This window comes from Natator depressus, chromosome 18 (assembly GCF_965152275.1).
Source record: "Natator depressus isolate rNatDep1 chromosome 18, rNatDep2.hap1, whole genome shotgun sequence".
Taxonomy (NCBI): domain Eukaryota; kingdom Metazoa; phylum Chordata; order Testudines; family Cheloniidae; genus Natator; species Natator depressus.
Window position 1 is genome coordinate 13,051,484 of NC_134251.1, and position 17,182 is coordinate 13,068,665.

General features: G+C 49.5%; 1 protein-coding gene across 3 annotated transcripts in view; it reads right to left on the reverse strand.

Annotated features, from left to right (window-relative positions):
- The window catches only part of PIK3CD (phosphatidylinositol-4,5-bisphosphate 3-kinase catalytic subunit delta), a 54,032-nt gene that overhangs the window by 13,542 nt on the left and 23,308 nt on the right, over nt 1-17,182 (reverse strand). For all 3 annotated transcript variants that reach the window (XR_012635730.1, XR_012635729.1, XM_074933937.1), the window contains exons 7-15: nt 14,113-14,202; nt 11,616-11,837; nt 6,440-6,536; nt 5,826-5,956; nt 4,512-4,571; nt 4,011-4,178; nt 3,319-3,440; nt 3,013-3,156; nt 1,735-1,834 (exon numbers count right to left, since the gene is read on the reverse strand). Coding sequence is in view for 1 of the 3 variants with exons in the window: in XM_074933937.1 (XP_074790038.1) it covers nt 1,735-1,834; nt 3,013-3,156; nt 3,319-3,440; nt 4,011-4,178; nt 4,512-4,571; nt 5,826-5,956; nt 6,440-6,536; nt 11,616-11,837; nt 14,113-14,202 (1,134 nt within the window). In the remaining 2 variants the exon portion in view is untranslated. The remainder of the gene's footprint in view (nt 1-1,734; nt 1,835-3,012; nt 3,157-3,318; nt 3,441-4,010; nt 4,179-4,511; nt 4,572-5,825; nt 5,957-6,439; nt 6,537-11,615; nt 11,838-14,112; nt 14,203-17,182) is intronic.

Below are 17,182 nucleotides of genomic sequence, written 5' to 3' on the forward strand. Positions count from 1 at the left end.
TCCTATGCCCTGGATATCACAGTCACATGCCCACTCCTCGGACAGCTGTGTCTAACAGTCACAGATAATGCTTTGCACTTTTACAGCCCCTGTCAGCCAATGACTGAAACCCAGATTTCTCAAGTGCTTAAATAATCCCAACCTGGGGAAAGTGAAGCACAGAAAGTCATGGGCCTAAATCAGACAGTGAGACAACAGCAGAACCAGGAACTGACACAGGAGATCGGACTCAGTCCTCACTAGTGAACATTGCATTGCACTGTACTGCTGGTCTGCAAAAAGTCCTATCCATTCTGGACCAACCCACCTGGAAGAAGAGCAGCTTCACTTCTAAACCTCGGATTGTGTGTGTGCTGGGGAGGGATGTGAGCAAAACTGCACATGAAGGGGACGTCTGGGTCGAACACCCCATAAAGAAAAGAATTATCGCTGTCAGTCTGATATATGTTAGTTATCCAGACTAAGTCCCTGGGGGCAGGGACCATCCTTTTGCTCGGTGTCTGCACAGCGCCTAATACAATGGGCTCCAGGCTGGGGATTTATCAGTTGGAAGCGACAGAGAAGGAGAAAACCTGGGTGTATTTGTTGATCACAGGATGACTATAAGCCAGAGAGCCGCCAGGGTGATGCAGCTGCGAAAAAGGCTAATGCAGTCCTAGGACACATCAGGTGAGGTATTTCCAGTGGAGACAGGGAAGTGTTAGTCCCATTATACAAGGCACTGGTGAGACCTCATCTGGAATACTGTGTGCAGTTCTGGTGTCCCATGTTTTAGATTCATTCAAACTGGAACCAGTGCAGAGAAGGGCTCCTAGGATGATCTGAGGAACGGAAAGCCTACCTTATAAGAGGAGACAAAGAGCTTGGCTTGTTTAGCCTAACCGAACGAAGGCTGAGGGGAGATAGGATTGCTCTTTATAAATATATCAGAGGGATAAATACCAGGGAGAGAGAATTGTTAATTAAGTTAAGCGCCAATGTTAGCACCAGAACAAATGGATATAAACTGGGCATCAACAAGTTTAAGCTTGAAATTAGATGAAGGTTTCTAACCATCCTCTGAATGAAGTTTCAGAACAGCCTTCCAAGGGGAGCAGTGAGGGGCAAAACATCTAACTAACTTCAAGACTGAGCGTGATAAGTTTATCGAGGGGATGGTACGGTGGGACTGCCTATGATGGCATGTAGCTGATCTGCGACTGCTAGCAGCAAATATCTCCAATGGCCGGTGATGGGACACTAGATGAGGAGGGCTCTGAATTACTAGAGAAAACTGTTTCCCAGGTGTCTGGCTGGTGGGTCTTGCCCACATGCTCAGGATCTAACTGATCGCCATATTTGGGGTCGGGAAGGAATTTCCCCCCAGGTGAGATTGGCAGAGACCCTGGGGTTTTTCGCCTTCCTCTGCAGCGTGGGGCCTGGGTCACCTGCAGATTTAAACTAGTGTAAATGGTGGATTCTCTCTAACAATGTCTTTAAATCATGATTTGAGGATTCAGTAACTCAGCCAGAGGTTAGGGGCTTATGTCAGGAGTGGGTGAGGTTCTGTGGAGGACTGCAACGTGCACGACGACAGACTAGATGATCACAATGGTCCGTTCTGGCCTTAAAGTCTATGAGTCTGTGACTAAGGCTCCAAGGCACTACAGCAATGCAAATAAATCTTTAAACACTAACAGACGACATGGCTGTGAGCAGGGGACGGTCGGCCTCCTGCCTCAGAGCAGCCCTTACCTGCTTCATTAGAACTTTCATATGGTAGTTGCTGCCTCTGCAATAGGCCTCCAAAATCAGGCCAAACCTGAGGGCGACTGCAGGGACGTGCATCTCTGACCTATAGAGAGAGGGAGATTAAAGCCAGCCTGACTCTCTGTAGCTAGTGACTTGTTCTCTTGTTCGCACCAGCACACGAAAATTATTATTAATGGCTCCATTTAGATTCTTTTTATGTAACAGAGAAAAAAAAAACCCAGACGGTTCGAAAGAAAACTCCATTGTCTGAAGCCACGAGCCTTCTTACTGGATGACTGACTTGTTAAGCATTCCTTTTGAGAACCACCTCAGTGTTCTGGCCTGGAGGAGCCTGAATCCACATTTTCAGAAGCGACTGCTGATCCCAGGTGCCCAGCCTGAGACATCTTAAAGGAGCGTGATTTTCAGAAAATGCTGAGCACCTGCCTTCTGAAAAGCAGGTCCCTGTAGGGCATCCAGTGGAAGCATCCCCCAGTCACCAAATCTGGGCATACACTGAGATGTGTCTAAGGCTTCATGGGGAGCGGAGAGAGGAGGAGGGAAAGCACACCCTGAAAATGCAACTTTTATATCAGGATCACCAACGTACATTACAGGTGCAAGCTAAACTGACACAAGCCAGAGTTAAACCAATGAAAGTGTGTCGCACTGACTTAGTTAAACCCTGTGTGTGGAACATCATACCTCTTGTTAAACTAGTGCAACTTTGGGTGTGGATCAGGCCTGGTCTGTCCCAGAATGTTTAGAATCTCAGCAATCTGGAGTCTAAAAATATATGCCACCATCTTACCTCTCAGATTCCAGGGTGAGTTTGCCAGGCTGGCAGTTAGAAACAACAAGTAAAACTGTGAAAAGCACCTAAATTGACTTAGAAGCCTCAGTGCTCTGGGACATCAACCTGTCTTAAGCTCCCAAATCACTAAGGTACTTTTGAAAATTGTACTCAACATCTTTTTACTTGTCAAATGAGTCCCATTTGATATGGAATCAGCAAGAGAAGAAACACACAGAGGACCCTGGGATGCCATTTTGACAGTCACTTTCAGAGTCAGAACTGCACTCCTGGAAGTCTCACAACCATAGAAATACTTCAACTGAAAGAGACTGGGTAAGACTTATCAATAGCCTTTCAATACATGTATTAAACCCAGTCCCTCTCTTTCTCTCTCACATACACACACTCCTGTGCAATCAGGATTTCAGTAAAGGCTGGTTTTACTTGGTTACCCAGGCAGAGAATGAAATAAGGTTGCTCCTTACCTGAGATGCCAAAACAGAAAGTGTCCTATTTTGCGATTGGCTAAAGCTCTGTCCAGTAGGAACTTGGTTAATTCACAGTCTAAGTAGGATTCATACTTGAGCACCTGGACGAGCTGCAGCAGATACTGGAACAATTCATCATCTCTGGGGAAGGAAAAGGAAGATCAAAGACGACATCACCCTGGCTGCATCAATTGTACTTATGTGTACAGAAGAGGCTCAAGCATTTGCCCATAATCCTCCTCTGCCACCCTCCAGCCAATCAGAAAGCAGCTCAACAGCTTCCCCGCCATGGTGTGTACTTACGTCAGCTTTTTTAATGAGTTGATCGTGAAGGAACCAACATAGCGATCCGGGAAGCTAAAATCCAACAGCTCCAGGGCATTCAGGACAGGCAGCTCCGGCCAGGACTGGAGCAGGGAGATCATCTGCAGGGGCAAGAACGAGATGTGGAACAAGTAGTCAGAAAGGAAGAGGAGACAATGGCCATCGAGAGAGACTGATGTAAGGAGCCAGGCCTTGAGCCTGGAACACTTTGCTAACTGACAAGGTTGCATTAGTTTTGGCCTTGGCAGCTGTGTATGCTCTTGGGGGGCAAGGACAGTTTTCATCTGTGTCTTGTATAGCGCCCAGAGACTGCAAAGCCCAGAACACAGCAGAACCTTGACTTTGTCAGAGATGGTTCAGGGGAGTTCACCACAACTGCGGGGGGGACAATGTCTCATTGGACCCAACGGAAACAGGAGCCAGCTCCTCAAGTCCCAACCCAAAAGCCCTACAGCATATATTGCCTGCACCGTAACAGAATCCACAAGCTCTGGGATCTCAGGACCTGAAGGGGCTGAGGACACCCCAATGCGCCTGTGCACAGAGCAAAGGCCAATGGAAAATGGAAGACAAAAGCAGCTGCACACTGTCCCGCTTCCCAACTGGGGTCCCCGAAGTCCATTATCTGGGCTGGCTGCTTGACCCATGGCCCTCACCCGCCCCAGCCTCACCTGGGCAACATCCTCATGTTTGTTCCACTTGGTGATGATGAGGAGCTTTGCCAAGGCCTCTGGGTACTGGTCCCGGATCTCGTACCTCATCTTCCACACCAGGTCCTTCTCATGCTCGTAGAGTTCGGTGTGGCTCCTCCGCTCCAGGATCTCCCTCAGCTGCTGCTTCTGCTCACAGGAACATATGGGGCTCAGTCTGAATTTGAAATGGCCTCGCAGTTCGCTCCATTCCCTGGGAGATGCTGCAAGGCTGGGCCCCAGGGGGAACTATTAGGGTGCACAACCTAAGTGGGGAAAGGAGCCAGGATGGACATGGGACAAAGCTTGTGGGGGCCCTCTCCCAGGAAAGCCAGGCCCATGCAGAGCTGAGGGCAGCTGGGTGAGGATGGGGTAGGGGGCGGGTCTCCCAGAAAAAGCACCCACGGAGTCCTATGTGTGTAGTTCCTTAGGGAGGGCCTGTCAGACCTGACAGCAGGTTGCTGGATGATGCCAGACACTTACCTCCTCTAGATCCTCTGGTACGGCACGGGTGTACTCTCCATTCCTCCCCAACTCCAACAGCTGCAATACAAATACAGGCTAAGTGAAGCATCTGCCTTCATCTTCTTCATGGCCCACCTCCCCTTTATGCCCACCGGGGAACCCGCTCTTCACCTACACTTCATGAGAGCCCAGCGAGTTCCCAAGCCCTCCAGAGCAGAATCACGCCCTGCTGACAGTTCAGCAGCAGGAGAGTGTGTAGTGATCAGCCATGCAGTTCTGCTCTCACCACCAGGGGTCACTACACCAAGCAGAAAGTAGAAGGTAGAGAAATGGGCAAGAGGGCAGCAATCATGCAAGCCAAGGGTTCGAGTCCCTCTATGAGAATGGCACGCCTGTCAACGATCGCAGAGATGTGAGGCACAGCCACGCTCAGTGATGTCCAAGATAACACAAGCCATTCCCTCCAGAGCAACAACAGAGTGATGGATTCTTGGAAGTGCTCCAGTCAAGCAGATGGTTTTGTACAAGCTGCCACGTGTGGTGACACAGTCGGTCATGGACATGTGTGCAGGGAATGATCAATCTCTTCCAGCAAGAGCAGAATTCCCGCTTCCTTTTCTGGAATGGACACAGCCTCTCCTGAAGCTGTTTCCACTCCAGATGTCTGGTCAGTGGAGATGAGCAATCGATGTAGCTTTCTCATACCACATTTTCAGTTATCGGTGAGTGCTGGCCAGCTGGGAGCTCTCTCACAACACTCATTTTCCCTTACGTGTCTCTTCCCTCCTTTCCACAAACCTCACGCCAAGACAGGCCTTTTCAGAAACCTGCCCTTCGGTAAACACTGCAGAATTCTGGGCCCTTCACTCCTGACTTGCAACTGTCCAGCTGAAATTTTACCCTCATTTGGAATCAGGCAGTTTTGCATTAACAAGCTTCCACTAGTGATAGGGAAACTCTTCCTTTTTGAACAAAGCCACTTCAGATAATCTGAGGTTGTCAACAGAGGAAGCCCAAAGTTCTGACCCCGTTGAAATGCAGGCAGAGCTCGCTTTCCACCACAGCTTGCAAAGTTCGTAAATCAGTCTGCGGACAAATGCTCATCTACGCGGAGCAGATTTTCTGGGGCTTAGATGGGACTGACTGACAGGCTGGACCTACCCCAGTGTGTGTGGCGATAAGAACAAAGCTTTCAGTTAGTCCTTGGCAGCCTTTATTAACCAGCTACCTGCACCCAGCCCTGCTATGCTGCTCTATGGGACACTTGAGAACTTTGTGTTCTATAGGCCAGGAAGCAAGGTGACCCATCCAGAGAGATGCCCTGCCCTTTACCTGCTCGAAGGATGGGTAATACACAGAATGGGGTGTGACGCTGGGGAAGCAGATGACCAGGGCTGCTGCGCTCTCCGTGTTGGGGTTGCTCTGGACTGTGCCCATGGGGTTCAACAGCTCCCCTTTCTCATCTGAAAAAGTAAAAAGATCCTCAGGCTGGATTCCCAAAGCTCAGTGAAGGGAGATGGGAGGGCACCGTGTGGCACAGCAGACAGGGCACTGGACTGGGACTCAGGAGATACAAGTTCTATTCTCAGCTCTGTCACTGACCTGCTGTCTGGCTTAGGGCATGTCTCCTCCGTTCTCGGTGCCCTGTTTCCCCTCCCAGCCTGCTGTGTCTTGTCTCTCTAGCTTGTGAGCCACTCTGGGCAGAGTCTGTCTCTCATGACATGTGCACCCAGCGCGCAGCACAAGGGGCCCTGATCTGGGTGGGGCCTCTAGGTGCTACTGTAACACAGAGACTTAATAACAGTCCCACCAGCGGGCAGAGAGAGTGTCAGTAAAATACAAGAACTCTTGCTCCTTCTGTGCTGCTAATAGGAGATGCCGCCCTTGCCCTTCCTGTGCTCTGTCCCCACTCCGATGGGGGAGACCAGAGCTGTAGTTCCTGGTACCTGGAAATGAGGACCACATATGCAGGCAGCACTCTCCCGTTTTCAGCTGGTCCTTGTAGTCAAAGAGCATGACATTCACCCAGGCTATTGGGCAGTCCTGCAAGGGGAACAGGGAGATTGAACCAGGTGTGGTGCCAGGAGCTGGCTGATGGGAAGAGGAGGGGGTTAGCAAGGGAGCAAGAGCAAAACAGCCCCCCCAAAAATATCAAGAAATAACCCCGCCCCCCAACAACCCTAAAAATCTCCACATCCAGCACCTGGAGCAGGTAAAATTACACCCAACACTATATAGTACCCATTGCACCCACCCCTGGGGTGGAACCAGCAGCTTTTCAACAGCAAGTAGAACATTATGCTTCAGTTTAGAGCAAGAAGAGCACTGTACCCACTTGAAACTGCAGGGGGAATTTAAGAAGGCAGAATGTAGTTACTGGAGTTGGAATTTGGCCACATGGACAGGACTGAAATGCCTACACTTGTGGGAAGTGATCACACATGGCAAGGACTTTAGAGTAGGGGTTATCATAGAATCATAGAATATCAGGGTTGGAAGGGACCTCAGGAGGTCATCTAGTCCAACCCCCTGCTCAAAGCAGGACCAATCCCCAACTAAATCATCCCAGCCAGGGCTTTGTCAAGCCTGACCTTAAAAACTTCAAAGGAAGGACATTCCACCACCTCCCTAGGTAACGCATTCCAGTGCTTCACCACCCTCCTAGTGAAAAAGTTTTTCCTAATATCCAACCTAAACCTCCCCCACTGCAACTTGAGACCATTACTCCTCGTTCTGTCATCAGCTACCACTGAGAACAGTCTAGATCCATCCTCTTTGGAACCCCCTTTCAGGTAGTTGAAAGCAGCTATCAAATCCCCCCTCATTCTTCTCTTCCGCAGACTAAACAATCCCAGTTCCCTCAGCCTCTCCTCATAAGTCATGGGTTCCAGTCCCCTAATCGTTTTTGTTGCCCTCCGCTGGACGTTTTCCAATTTTTCCACATCCTTCTTGTAGTGTGGGGCCCAAAACTGGACACAGCACTCCAGATGAGGCCTCACCAATGACGAATAGAGGGGAACGATCACGTCCCTTGATCTGCTGGCATCTCTTACCATTACACTTGGCTACTTTGTATATTTCTACAGTTCCCTCCAAGACACTTTAATACAGGGACCAATTCAGTAAATATGGATTCAGAAACCAGGTTGTGCAGATAAAGCCAGGTATATCTGATCAAGGGGGAGAGGGGGATTGTTATTGTTTAATAAAGGGGGAAGGGACAGATTGCTGATCCTTTAGTATAACAATTAGCACTTTCCACCCATAGATCTCAAAGCACTTTGCAAAAGGTGGCAAAGTATAAATAACCTCATTTTACCGATAGGGGAAATCAGAACAGAGATGGTGGCAGAATCAATAATAAAGCTCATCTCCCCTAGAGTCGCAGTCTGGTGCTCTTCCCATTAGACTACACTGCCTTCTTGGAATTCCACTGGCAAGCTGAGTTTGTTTGCACTCAATTCTTCAACAAAACAGTTTGGTCAGTATGGCAGAACCAGCATTAAGCAAGACTTGTCAGAAGCCTCCATGGTCTAAGAGAAAACACACACAGAAACTGATCTCTCAAGAGGGTAGCTGGGGAGAGATCTTAGATGAAATTATCAGCACAGCCAGAAAGGGACATTTCAGTGCAAATGTGCGCATACACACAAAGGGGGCATCTATCAGATTTAAAAGGAGCCATGATAAGCCCTTTACGTCCTTCCACTGACACATTCTCAAGAAAACACTAAGGCTTCTCTAGCAGTCCTGGCAAAGAGATTTTTAATTCATGGGAGCGGCGGGGAAGTCAGCTGTTTCCCTAGAGTACTAAACATGAAACACTTCTGACTGACCTCTCACAATCTCCAAGCCCCTTTGTTGATTTAGTCAGACTCTGGGTAACTTCAGCATGATCACGTTTGCAACATTAGCTTCTAGTCCACAATGAGAAGCCAAACAACAACAAAAGTCCGTATCAAAACACATGGTGGAGGGTGCCAAAGCACAAAGTGAGATACTTAGTGGATAAGGTCCAGAAAGCAATGACTCAACATCTTCTATGTAAGGGCAGAAATAGCTTTGGCATGACTCAAAGAGGAAAGAGAACAAACCAGAAAAACACTAGTCATCTGACTCATTCCTGTAAGCATGCAGGTTCGCCTCTTTTCTTGGTAGTAAGTGATTCAACCTCACCTTCCTGCTTCTGGACAGTCCAGAGAGACCAACGGTGCTCTCCAGCAAGTTCATGCATTGCATCTCAGAACAGTTACAATGCTATTAGCAAGCAAGAGGCTGACCAGGGACCATGCTAGACAACGGGAAAGGTTGTGGTACAAGGCTGGGAGTTTCAAAAGAATTTAAAGAAATTGGGCATACAATTCCCACTGAATTTCAGCGATGGCCTAGATATTACTTAGTCCTGCTATGACTGCAGGGGACTGGATTAGATGACCTCTCAAGGTCCCTTCCACTCCTACGATTCTATGAAATTTGGGCTCCTAAAGGACTTCTTTGAAAAGCCCAACCAAAATGCACAGGCAAATCTGCCTATTCAAAGCCCCATCCTCCCGATACCAGCCGTCTCTCACTAAAGTCCGGTTCCCTTCTATCACCAGGACAAGCACATGGGTAAGAGCCTCTAACAATTCAGCTCAGACTCATAGTCTTTAAGGTCAGAAGGGACCATCATGATCATCTAGTCTGCCCTCCTGCACATCACAGGCCACAGAATCTTGCCCATCCACTTCTGTAATAGACCCCTAACCTCTGGCTGAGTTTCTGAAGTCCTCAAATCATGGTTTAAAGACTTCGAGTTACAGAGAATCCATCATTTACACTAGTATAATCCTGCAAGTAACCTGTGCCCCATGCTGCAGAAGAAGGCAAAAAAGCCTCAGGGCCTCTGCCAATCTGACCAAGGGGAAAATTCCTTCCTGACCCCAAATATGGTGATCAGTTAGAGCCTGAGCATGTGAGCAAGACTCACCAACCAGACACCTGGGAAAGAATTCTCTGCAGTAATTCAGAGCCCCCCATATCTAGTGTCCCATCACCGGCCTTTGGAGATATTTGCTGCTAGCAGTTGCAGATTAACTACATGCCATCGTACGGAGTCTCATAGAATCATAGAATATCAGGGTTGGAAGGGACCTCAGGAGGTCATCTAGTCCAACCCCCTGCTCAAAGCAGGACCAATCCCCAATTTTTGCCCTAAATGGCCCCCTCAAGGGCTGAACTCACAACCCTGGGTTTAGCAGGCCAATGCTCAAACCACTGAGCTATCCCTGAATCATCATCCCATCCCCTCCATAAATTTATCAAGCTCAGCCTTGGAGCCAGTTAGGCTTTTGCTCCCACTCCTCCCCTTGGAAGGCTGTTTCAGAACTTCACTCCTCTGATGGTTAGAAACCTTTGCCAATTTCAAGCCTAAACTTGTTGATGGACAGTTTATATCAATTCGTACTTGTGTCAACATTGGCACTTAACAAACCAAACTGGAGTTATTTAAGTTAACCCAACTGCCCAGATTTCTTCCCAATGGCCTTAAAGATGAATATCGCCTCTTGAACATCCACAGAACTGCAGCATTTGAATGACTCTCAGGTTTTATTTGTACTGAGGTAGCACCCAGAGGCCTCAGTCAGGGATCGGGGCTCCACTGTGCTAGGCATTGGTTCCCACACTTAAAAAAAACCAGTCTCTCCTTCAAATGCTTCAGTCTCAGGCCTCCATGCAAATGGGACCCCTGCACCTGCACGGAACCCTGTTAGCATCAATCCATTCTGCCCACAAGAAGCCCCATCAATGCCAACATGGCTCTGTGCAAGCACAGAGGTCCCATCTGCCAGGAGGCACTTGCAGGATTGGGGCATCAGTAAGACCTTATAATCAAACAGCATCAACCCTCTGCTTTTCGATCCTCTTGCAAAGGCAGCCTGATGAACCCTGCATGCCTCTGGTTCTCAGCTTCGGGACTGTGCCTATGTTTTCATGGAGGTTGCAAACTTTTGTACAGAATCGAAGCATTTGCATAGATATGAAAGTGTTTCTTGCCCTTCGGGGGTCGTTAAGAAAACTTTCCAAAGGAAAAGAGCTGGAGGGATTAAGTTTACTGACTAGATAGTACCAGGGAATGTGCAATTCCTGGGTGCAGAGAATATGCTTTTGGATCTATAATATTATGAATTAAAATTATCGCATTCCTGTACACTGGCTGTAAATGCTGCACTTGGCCTCATGTGGGACAACAGACTTTACCCTGTGTCTTCTCACTTGGGGCTGAAATAGCATAATGCACCCTTGAATATGGGGGACAGAGGATTCTGAGAGATGGGATCACAGGAGGGTCATTTTAGGGTGCAGGCGATGAAGGTGTGAGAACAAAAGGAGCTCGCAAAGTGAATTTGAGCACCACGGGCCTTCCCTTCTGTTGCTTGCACCAAACAGCCTCCCTAAATGTGTCTGTGCTTCCCTGCCTGTCCAACCCATTTCAAATGTCACCTGAAAACACATCTTTTCTGCTCCCTGCTTATGCCTCTTGTTCTCTCCTCCGCTTGGCTGTAAAATAGCTCTGCACAGGGTTTGTTCTCACGCCCCCTGGGCTGTAAACTAGTTCCTTATAGAGTTTGTTCTCTTCCCCCACTCCCTTGGCTGTAAACTAGCCATGCACAGGGTTTGCATGAAAGACATTACTATAGAGAAGAGCCATCATATGATGACTTTTAACCTCAGCTACAAATGAGGAAGCCCTGGAATGCAGAGAAAGGGAAATGAAAATAATTCCCCTTTCTTTGCAGTTAAATATAGAATAAGTTACTGAATTTCCTCTCCCCTCCCTCCCCAGAGCAGTTACAGTGGAACAGCTCCATCATAATGGCAGCCATTCCCCAATTTCCTGCTCCCCTTGGAGCAGTCGCAATGGGACAGCCCATCGTATCGGTAGCCATTCCTGAACTCCCCAACCTCTTTAGAGCAGTCGCAATGGGACAGCCCTTCATGGCAGCAGCTTTTCTATTGGCTGAAGTTCCCTCTTTGAACAGCAAGAGTCCTAAGTGTTTAGCTCAATGCTGCTTCCGCTGCCATACGGAGCTGGTGAGACTGGCCCAGCACCCACCCCAACCCCTCCCGGGCCTCACTTACAGCTTTCTTGGATTTCTTCTTGGTGGATCGTGCCTTCTTGGCCTTCTCGATGACAGCGTAAAGGGCGAAGCAGAGTCGTGCCATGCGGGGCAGGTCACAGATGCTAATGTCAAAATCCAGCCTCTGTTTCCACACCGGCTCCGAACACACATTCACCTCGGCGCTTGACACCATCTTGCAGAGCATCTCGTTGCCATGGTAAAGGCCTGCCTGTACCACCAACTGAGAGAGAAGAGTGCATTGGGATCACAATGTCCTGAGCTCTTCACTTGGGGATGCAGTTAGAACAGGGCCAGAACTGGGAGCCATGACTCCTGGGTGCTATTCCTATCTTTTGCCACTGTCTCTCTGCGAGACCTTGGTCAAGTCCCTTAACTTCTCTGTGTGTCAGTGTACTGATCTATACAGTTAATATGATCTCTTCCTACCTCACATGTGGGTTGTCAGATTTAATTAATGATTGCAAAGTGCTCATTTAATCCACTAGTAAGCTTTTACTACAGGTCCCTTTCTGTGCCCGATCAACAGAGAAGATGAGTCTGTTACAGGCTTGGCTACTGAGCCTGACTATTTAGCTCAAGCTGTAGAAACTCATGTCTCTCTCTCTGGAGGTCACCAGTTCAATTCCCAGCGTGTTGAATAACATGGCTGCGATCACCCTTGCTAGAAAGCACATTCTGCCCACATATATGTAATGTTTGGAACCCTTGGGTGTCAATTCAGTGCTGGTAAAAGGCATCAGATCAACAGCCCAGGAGAATTAAATCCTGTTAATCCCAGGAGAGGTACCACATGAGCAACAGTGGTACAAGCTGTCCTTTGCCAGTGTGCCTTACCCAGGACCCAGAGAAACTCTCCTCTATAGGGAAATTTAGGCTATTTTCTTAGGAGCACTGAAATTCACTGGGAGTTGGGCACTTAATTGCAGTAGGTTGGAATTTTCAGAAGCACCTGGGTAATTTAGAAGCACAATTCCCAGTGCAAGTCAACAGGGAATTGTGCTCCTAAATCACTTAGACACTTCTGACTAGCCCTCCCTTGAATCTCCACGCTCCAGTGAGTCATTGGCCTTTCTGCTGAGCCTGCCAACACAGATGCAAATTGCTGTTATCGGGTTTTTTTCTGGTGTGGTCTTGCTGGGTAAAGTTATCAAAAGGGCCAAGTGACTTAGGAGCCTACTTTTGAAAATGGGATTTAGGCCCTTATGAAAAGCGTACCCCTTGTCATAAGACATTACTGCCTTGACAGAGACCCAGGTGAGTGAGGTACTCTCTCTTACTGGACCCACTTCAGTCGGAGAGAGGGAGAAGCTTTTGAGCCAAACAGGGGCCTTCTGGGACTGTCAAGGCTACAACTATATCGTATACATAACTGAGAGCAAGTCACTCATTTCACACCAGCCCCTAAATAGCTGCCAGCTGGGAATGACGCTGGAATTGTTCTTAGACCCAACATACAAAAATACTATAAATTAAAATCCAACAGCAGTAAAACCAATTGGTGGGAACATTTAACAAATCTTAACTGCCTAAAGGCTAGACAGGCCCAGATGAGGAAACTGGACCATGCCCCGTAGGGAAAGCAACCAACAAGAAATGGACATGAGCTTATGCCAAGGGAGAAGCAAATTAATAGCACTGGGGAGGATGTGTAGAACTGGCGTGGATGCAGAACAAACTGCAAAGCACGTCGCCGGTGGTTAGTTATCCCCCTTGAAATGCCTCTGCGTATGAAGCTGCATTTCTGGCATTTGCAAGTCTCCATATGGGTAAATGCATCAGCCCTCACTTCTCCTCTCTCCTGCCTGGACCCTATCACAGAACAGGAAAGAGACCTCTTCCTAGCCTGTGCCTCATCCCTCATCCTGCACGTTCGTCCAGGTACTTGAAATCACCTCCAGTCAGGATCCCCTGCACATACTGGGAGCCACTTTCAGCAAGGCAAGAGCCTTATGAGCCCACAATGTCTACATGTGACACCTTCAGGCACCATTCTCTGCCTCCTTTATCTTCATTTGCCAGATCTCAGGGGTCCCACTCCATTTGTTGCCTGCCCCATTCTGTTAGCAAGCCCTCTGCTTCCCAGGGCCTATTTTCTCTCCATTCCCCCTATTGCTCCCCTATGCTGGGGCCACCTCCCCGTTCCTCTGCCCTTCCCCCCCCACACACAGCCCCAGTTCCGCCTCCTTTGCTGGTCTCCAGCACTTCTGCATCTCTGTTGAGGTGAGATCACCGCAGATGAGTAGCTAGGCTCAGTACTCAGAAACGCTTGCAGCTGAGGCTTCCAGGAATGTGCCACTCGCTCAGCGAGCTGCTGGCTAACAAGTTCCCTTCTCCTTCCTGTTGTGAAACTTTTTAGAGGTCGCCCTAAAGCTGAATGAAGGACGATGCAGCAAGGGGTCATGTGATCTTAGGTCTTTGATCCCTGCTATCTTTCACACAAGTGGTAAGCAACCAGACGCAAAAAACCAAAAAACCCACACCCAGCCCGCACCTACCTTCATCCTCTCATCTGCATTCACCTTACTGCCTTGCACCAGTTCAATGTAAAAAGGCTGATGAAGGGACCAGAGAGACTCATGAGTTGGCTAGAAAGGGCAGAGAGAACAGAACTTAAGTCAGCACATGGACCAGAATGAAGACCGACCTGCATTCTCCGTGGCCAGGAGACAGGCTGGTGCCCTTCCAGCAGGGGAGCCCCTCATCGCCACTTAGCTAATCTCTGTGCTCCCGTGGGATGTACTGTACCCACCTTAGAGATGGGAAACTGATTCAGGACCAAATTCAGCCAGAGTAAGTGGGTGGATCTCCCACTGTAACAGTAATACCTAGCACTTCTATAGCGCTCTTCAGAAAAGGTCTTTATGGAGATGTTCAGTATCATTTTCCCCATTGGGAACTGGGGCACAAGAAGGTGAACTGACTCACCTGGCTGGTTAGAGACTGAGCCAGGAATAGAACCCAGTTCTCCTGCACCACAGTCCAGTGCTCTAGCCACTGTGCAAGACAGCAGCCAGTGGGCGCTGCTCATGCCAGGGCTGAATCTGGCTCAGAAAAATTATGGAATTAATCCAAAGCCAGAGTGACAGAGTGAGAGCTGGAATTAGAACACTGGAGTTCCTGGCTCCCTGTCCTGTGCTCTAACTATTAACCCTGAGAATAGGGATGGAGAGGTGGACCTGGGGCGGGCATAGGGAGTCACTCCCATATTGACCTCAGGATCTCTGATAGGAAAGAGGAGGTTACTTACCTGTAACTAGAGGTTCTTTGAGCTGTGGTAGCCCTATTTGTATTCCAAACTTGGGCGCACATGCGTGCCATGCGCCCGAGTTCGCAAGGTTGTCCGCTGACCCACACGTTTGTCCTGCGTCCCCTCATGCTCGTGGCCGAGTGTATAATAGGTTGTGTGGGTCAACACCTCTCTCGTATCCCGCTTACCACTGGGTAGTCCAGTCTGCATCACAACAGCTGGAGGGAGGGTACTGGAATACAGGTAAGGGCCACACATCTCAAAGAACCTCCATTTACAGGTAAGTAACCTCCTTCTCTTCTTCTTCGAGTGATGGTCCTTATATGGGTTCCAAACACAGGTGAGTAGCGAGCAACGATCATCGTGGAGATGGGTGCAAGGACGTGAGAGGAAGTGCAGTCCGCAGTACAACATGGCTTACAGCAGCATCTGCAGCTGTCACTTGGGTGACTGAGTAGTGGGACATGAACATGTGGACAGAGCGCCAGGTTGCTCCATGACAGATGTCTTGCCAGGAGACGTCCGCTAAGCAGGCTCGTGTAGAGTGCGCTGTGACCCCATCTGTTGGGTAGCGTTGTAGCATTCGCGGATGCAGCCGGAGACCCATTTGGAGATTCGTTGGGAGAAGAGGGATTGGCCCTTAGATTGGTCGGCAATGGCTACAAACCGTTTCGGCGATGCGTGAGAGGCATTGGTCCTATGGAGGTAGAACGCCAAGGCACGGCGGATGTCGACGGAGTGCAGGACCCTGTCCGCGTGGGAGACGTGCGGTTTGGGGCAGAACACAGAGAGGTGAATGCACTGATATAGGTGGAACTCCCACACTACCTTTGGGAGCAATTTAGAGTGTAGCCATAAGGAAACTTTATCTGTGTGGAATACGGTGTGAGGGGGAATCTGCCATCCTGGCTGCCTGTTCGCTGACCCATCTAGCTGAGGTGATGGTGACCAAGAAAATGACCTTCATGGAGAGCTGGGAGAGGGAGCATGTTGCCAGCGGCTTGAAGGGTGGGTTCATGAGGGCAGAGAGAACAAGATTAAGGTCCCAAAGGGGTGGGGCTTGAGTACTGGCAGGAAGGCACTGAGTAAACCCTTCATGAAATGGACAGCGATAAGGTGTATAAACACGGAGCCGCTGTCTACGGGGAGGTGGGGAAGAAGGGGGAGGCACTGAGCACTGTCAAATGGACTTGTACAGAGCTGAGGGAAAGGCCTGACATTTTGAGATCAAGAAGGCAGTCGAGGAGGATAGGTATAGATATCGCATTCACTGGGTGGTGATGGCAGTGAGCCCATGAGGTGAATCGTTGCCACTTAACTTAGTAGCAGGCCCTGGTGGATGCCCTCCTGCTTTGGTTAAGGATGTGTCGCACCAGAGTGGAGCAAGCCCTAACCACCCTCGAGTTCCTAATACCAGGCCATGAGGTGAAGCGGGCTTGGGTGCTGAACCCGGCCCCATCCTGTGTGAGGAGATCCGGGAGTGTTCGGAGGCGGAGTGGTGTGCGGGTGGAGAGTCTGAGGTGGTCTGCGAATCAGAACCGGTGTGACCAGAACAGGGCTACGCATATTACAGTAGCTCGGTCCCGTCGGATCTTGTGGGAGGAAGGGAATGAGGGGAAAGGTGTAGCAGAGGTCACCTATCCATGGGAGGAGAAGAACGTCGCCCTGCAAATCCTCCCCATGCCTCCCCTGGAACAATAAAGGGGCAGCTTTTGGGTTTCATGAGTGGCAAAGAGGTCCCGCCTTGGGGTGCCCCATTGGTGGAAGAGGTATCGGAGTGTGACGTTGTGTAACTCCCACTCATGGGAGAGGTAGAGAGTCCTGCTGAGCGCATCTGCTAGGGCATTTTGGGTGCCTGGGAGGTACGTGGCTTGGAGCATCATGTGGTGTTTGATACTCCAGTTCTGAAGGCGGATGGACTTGGAGAAGTGGGTGAGAGACCGGGCGCCATCCTGCTGGTTGATGTACAAGACTGCGGCGATGTTACTGGAGAGCAGGACCCGATGATGGGAAGAAATGCCTGGCATGCAAAATGGACTGCCCTCAGTTCCAGCACGTTTGTACGAATCCTGGCCTCTCGTGGCATCCAGATTTCCTGTGCTGTGTGATGGTCCAGATGGGCTCCCCAACCTGCAAGGGATGGTTGCCTGCAGGGGGGGAAGGATGAAGGGGGTCCCAATCATGACCTTGGAAGGGTTGGTGCACCACGTGAGGGAGGCCACAACCGTCTTGGGGACAATGACTATGGTGTCCAAATGGTCCTGGTTGGGTCTGTAGATAGAGAAGCGCCATAGCTGGAGGCAACGCATGTGCAGTTG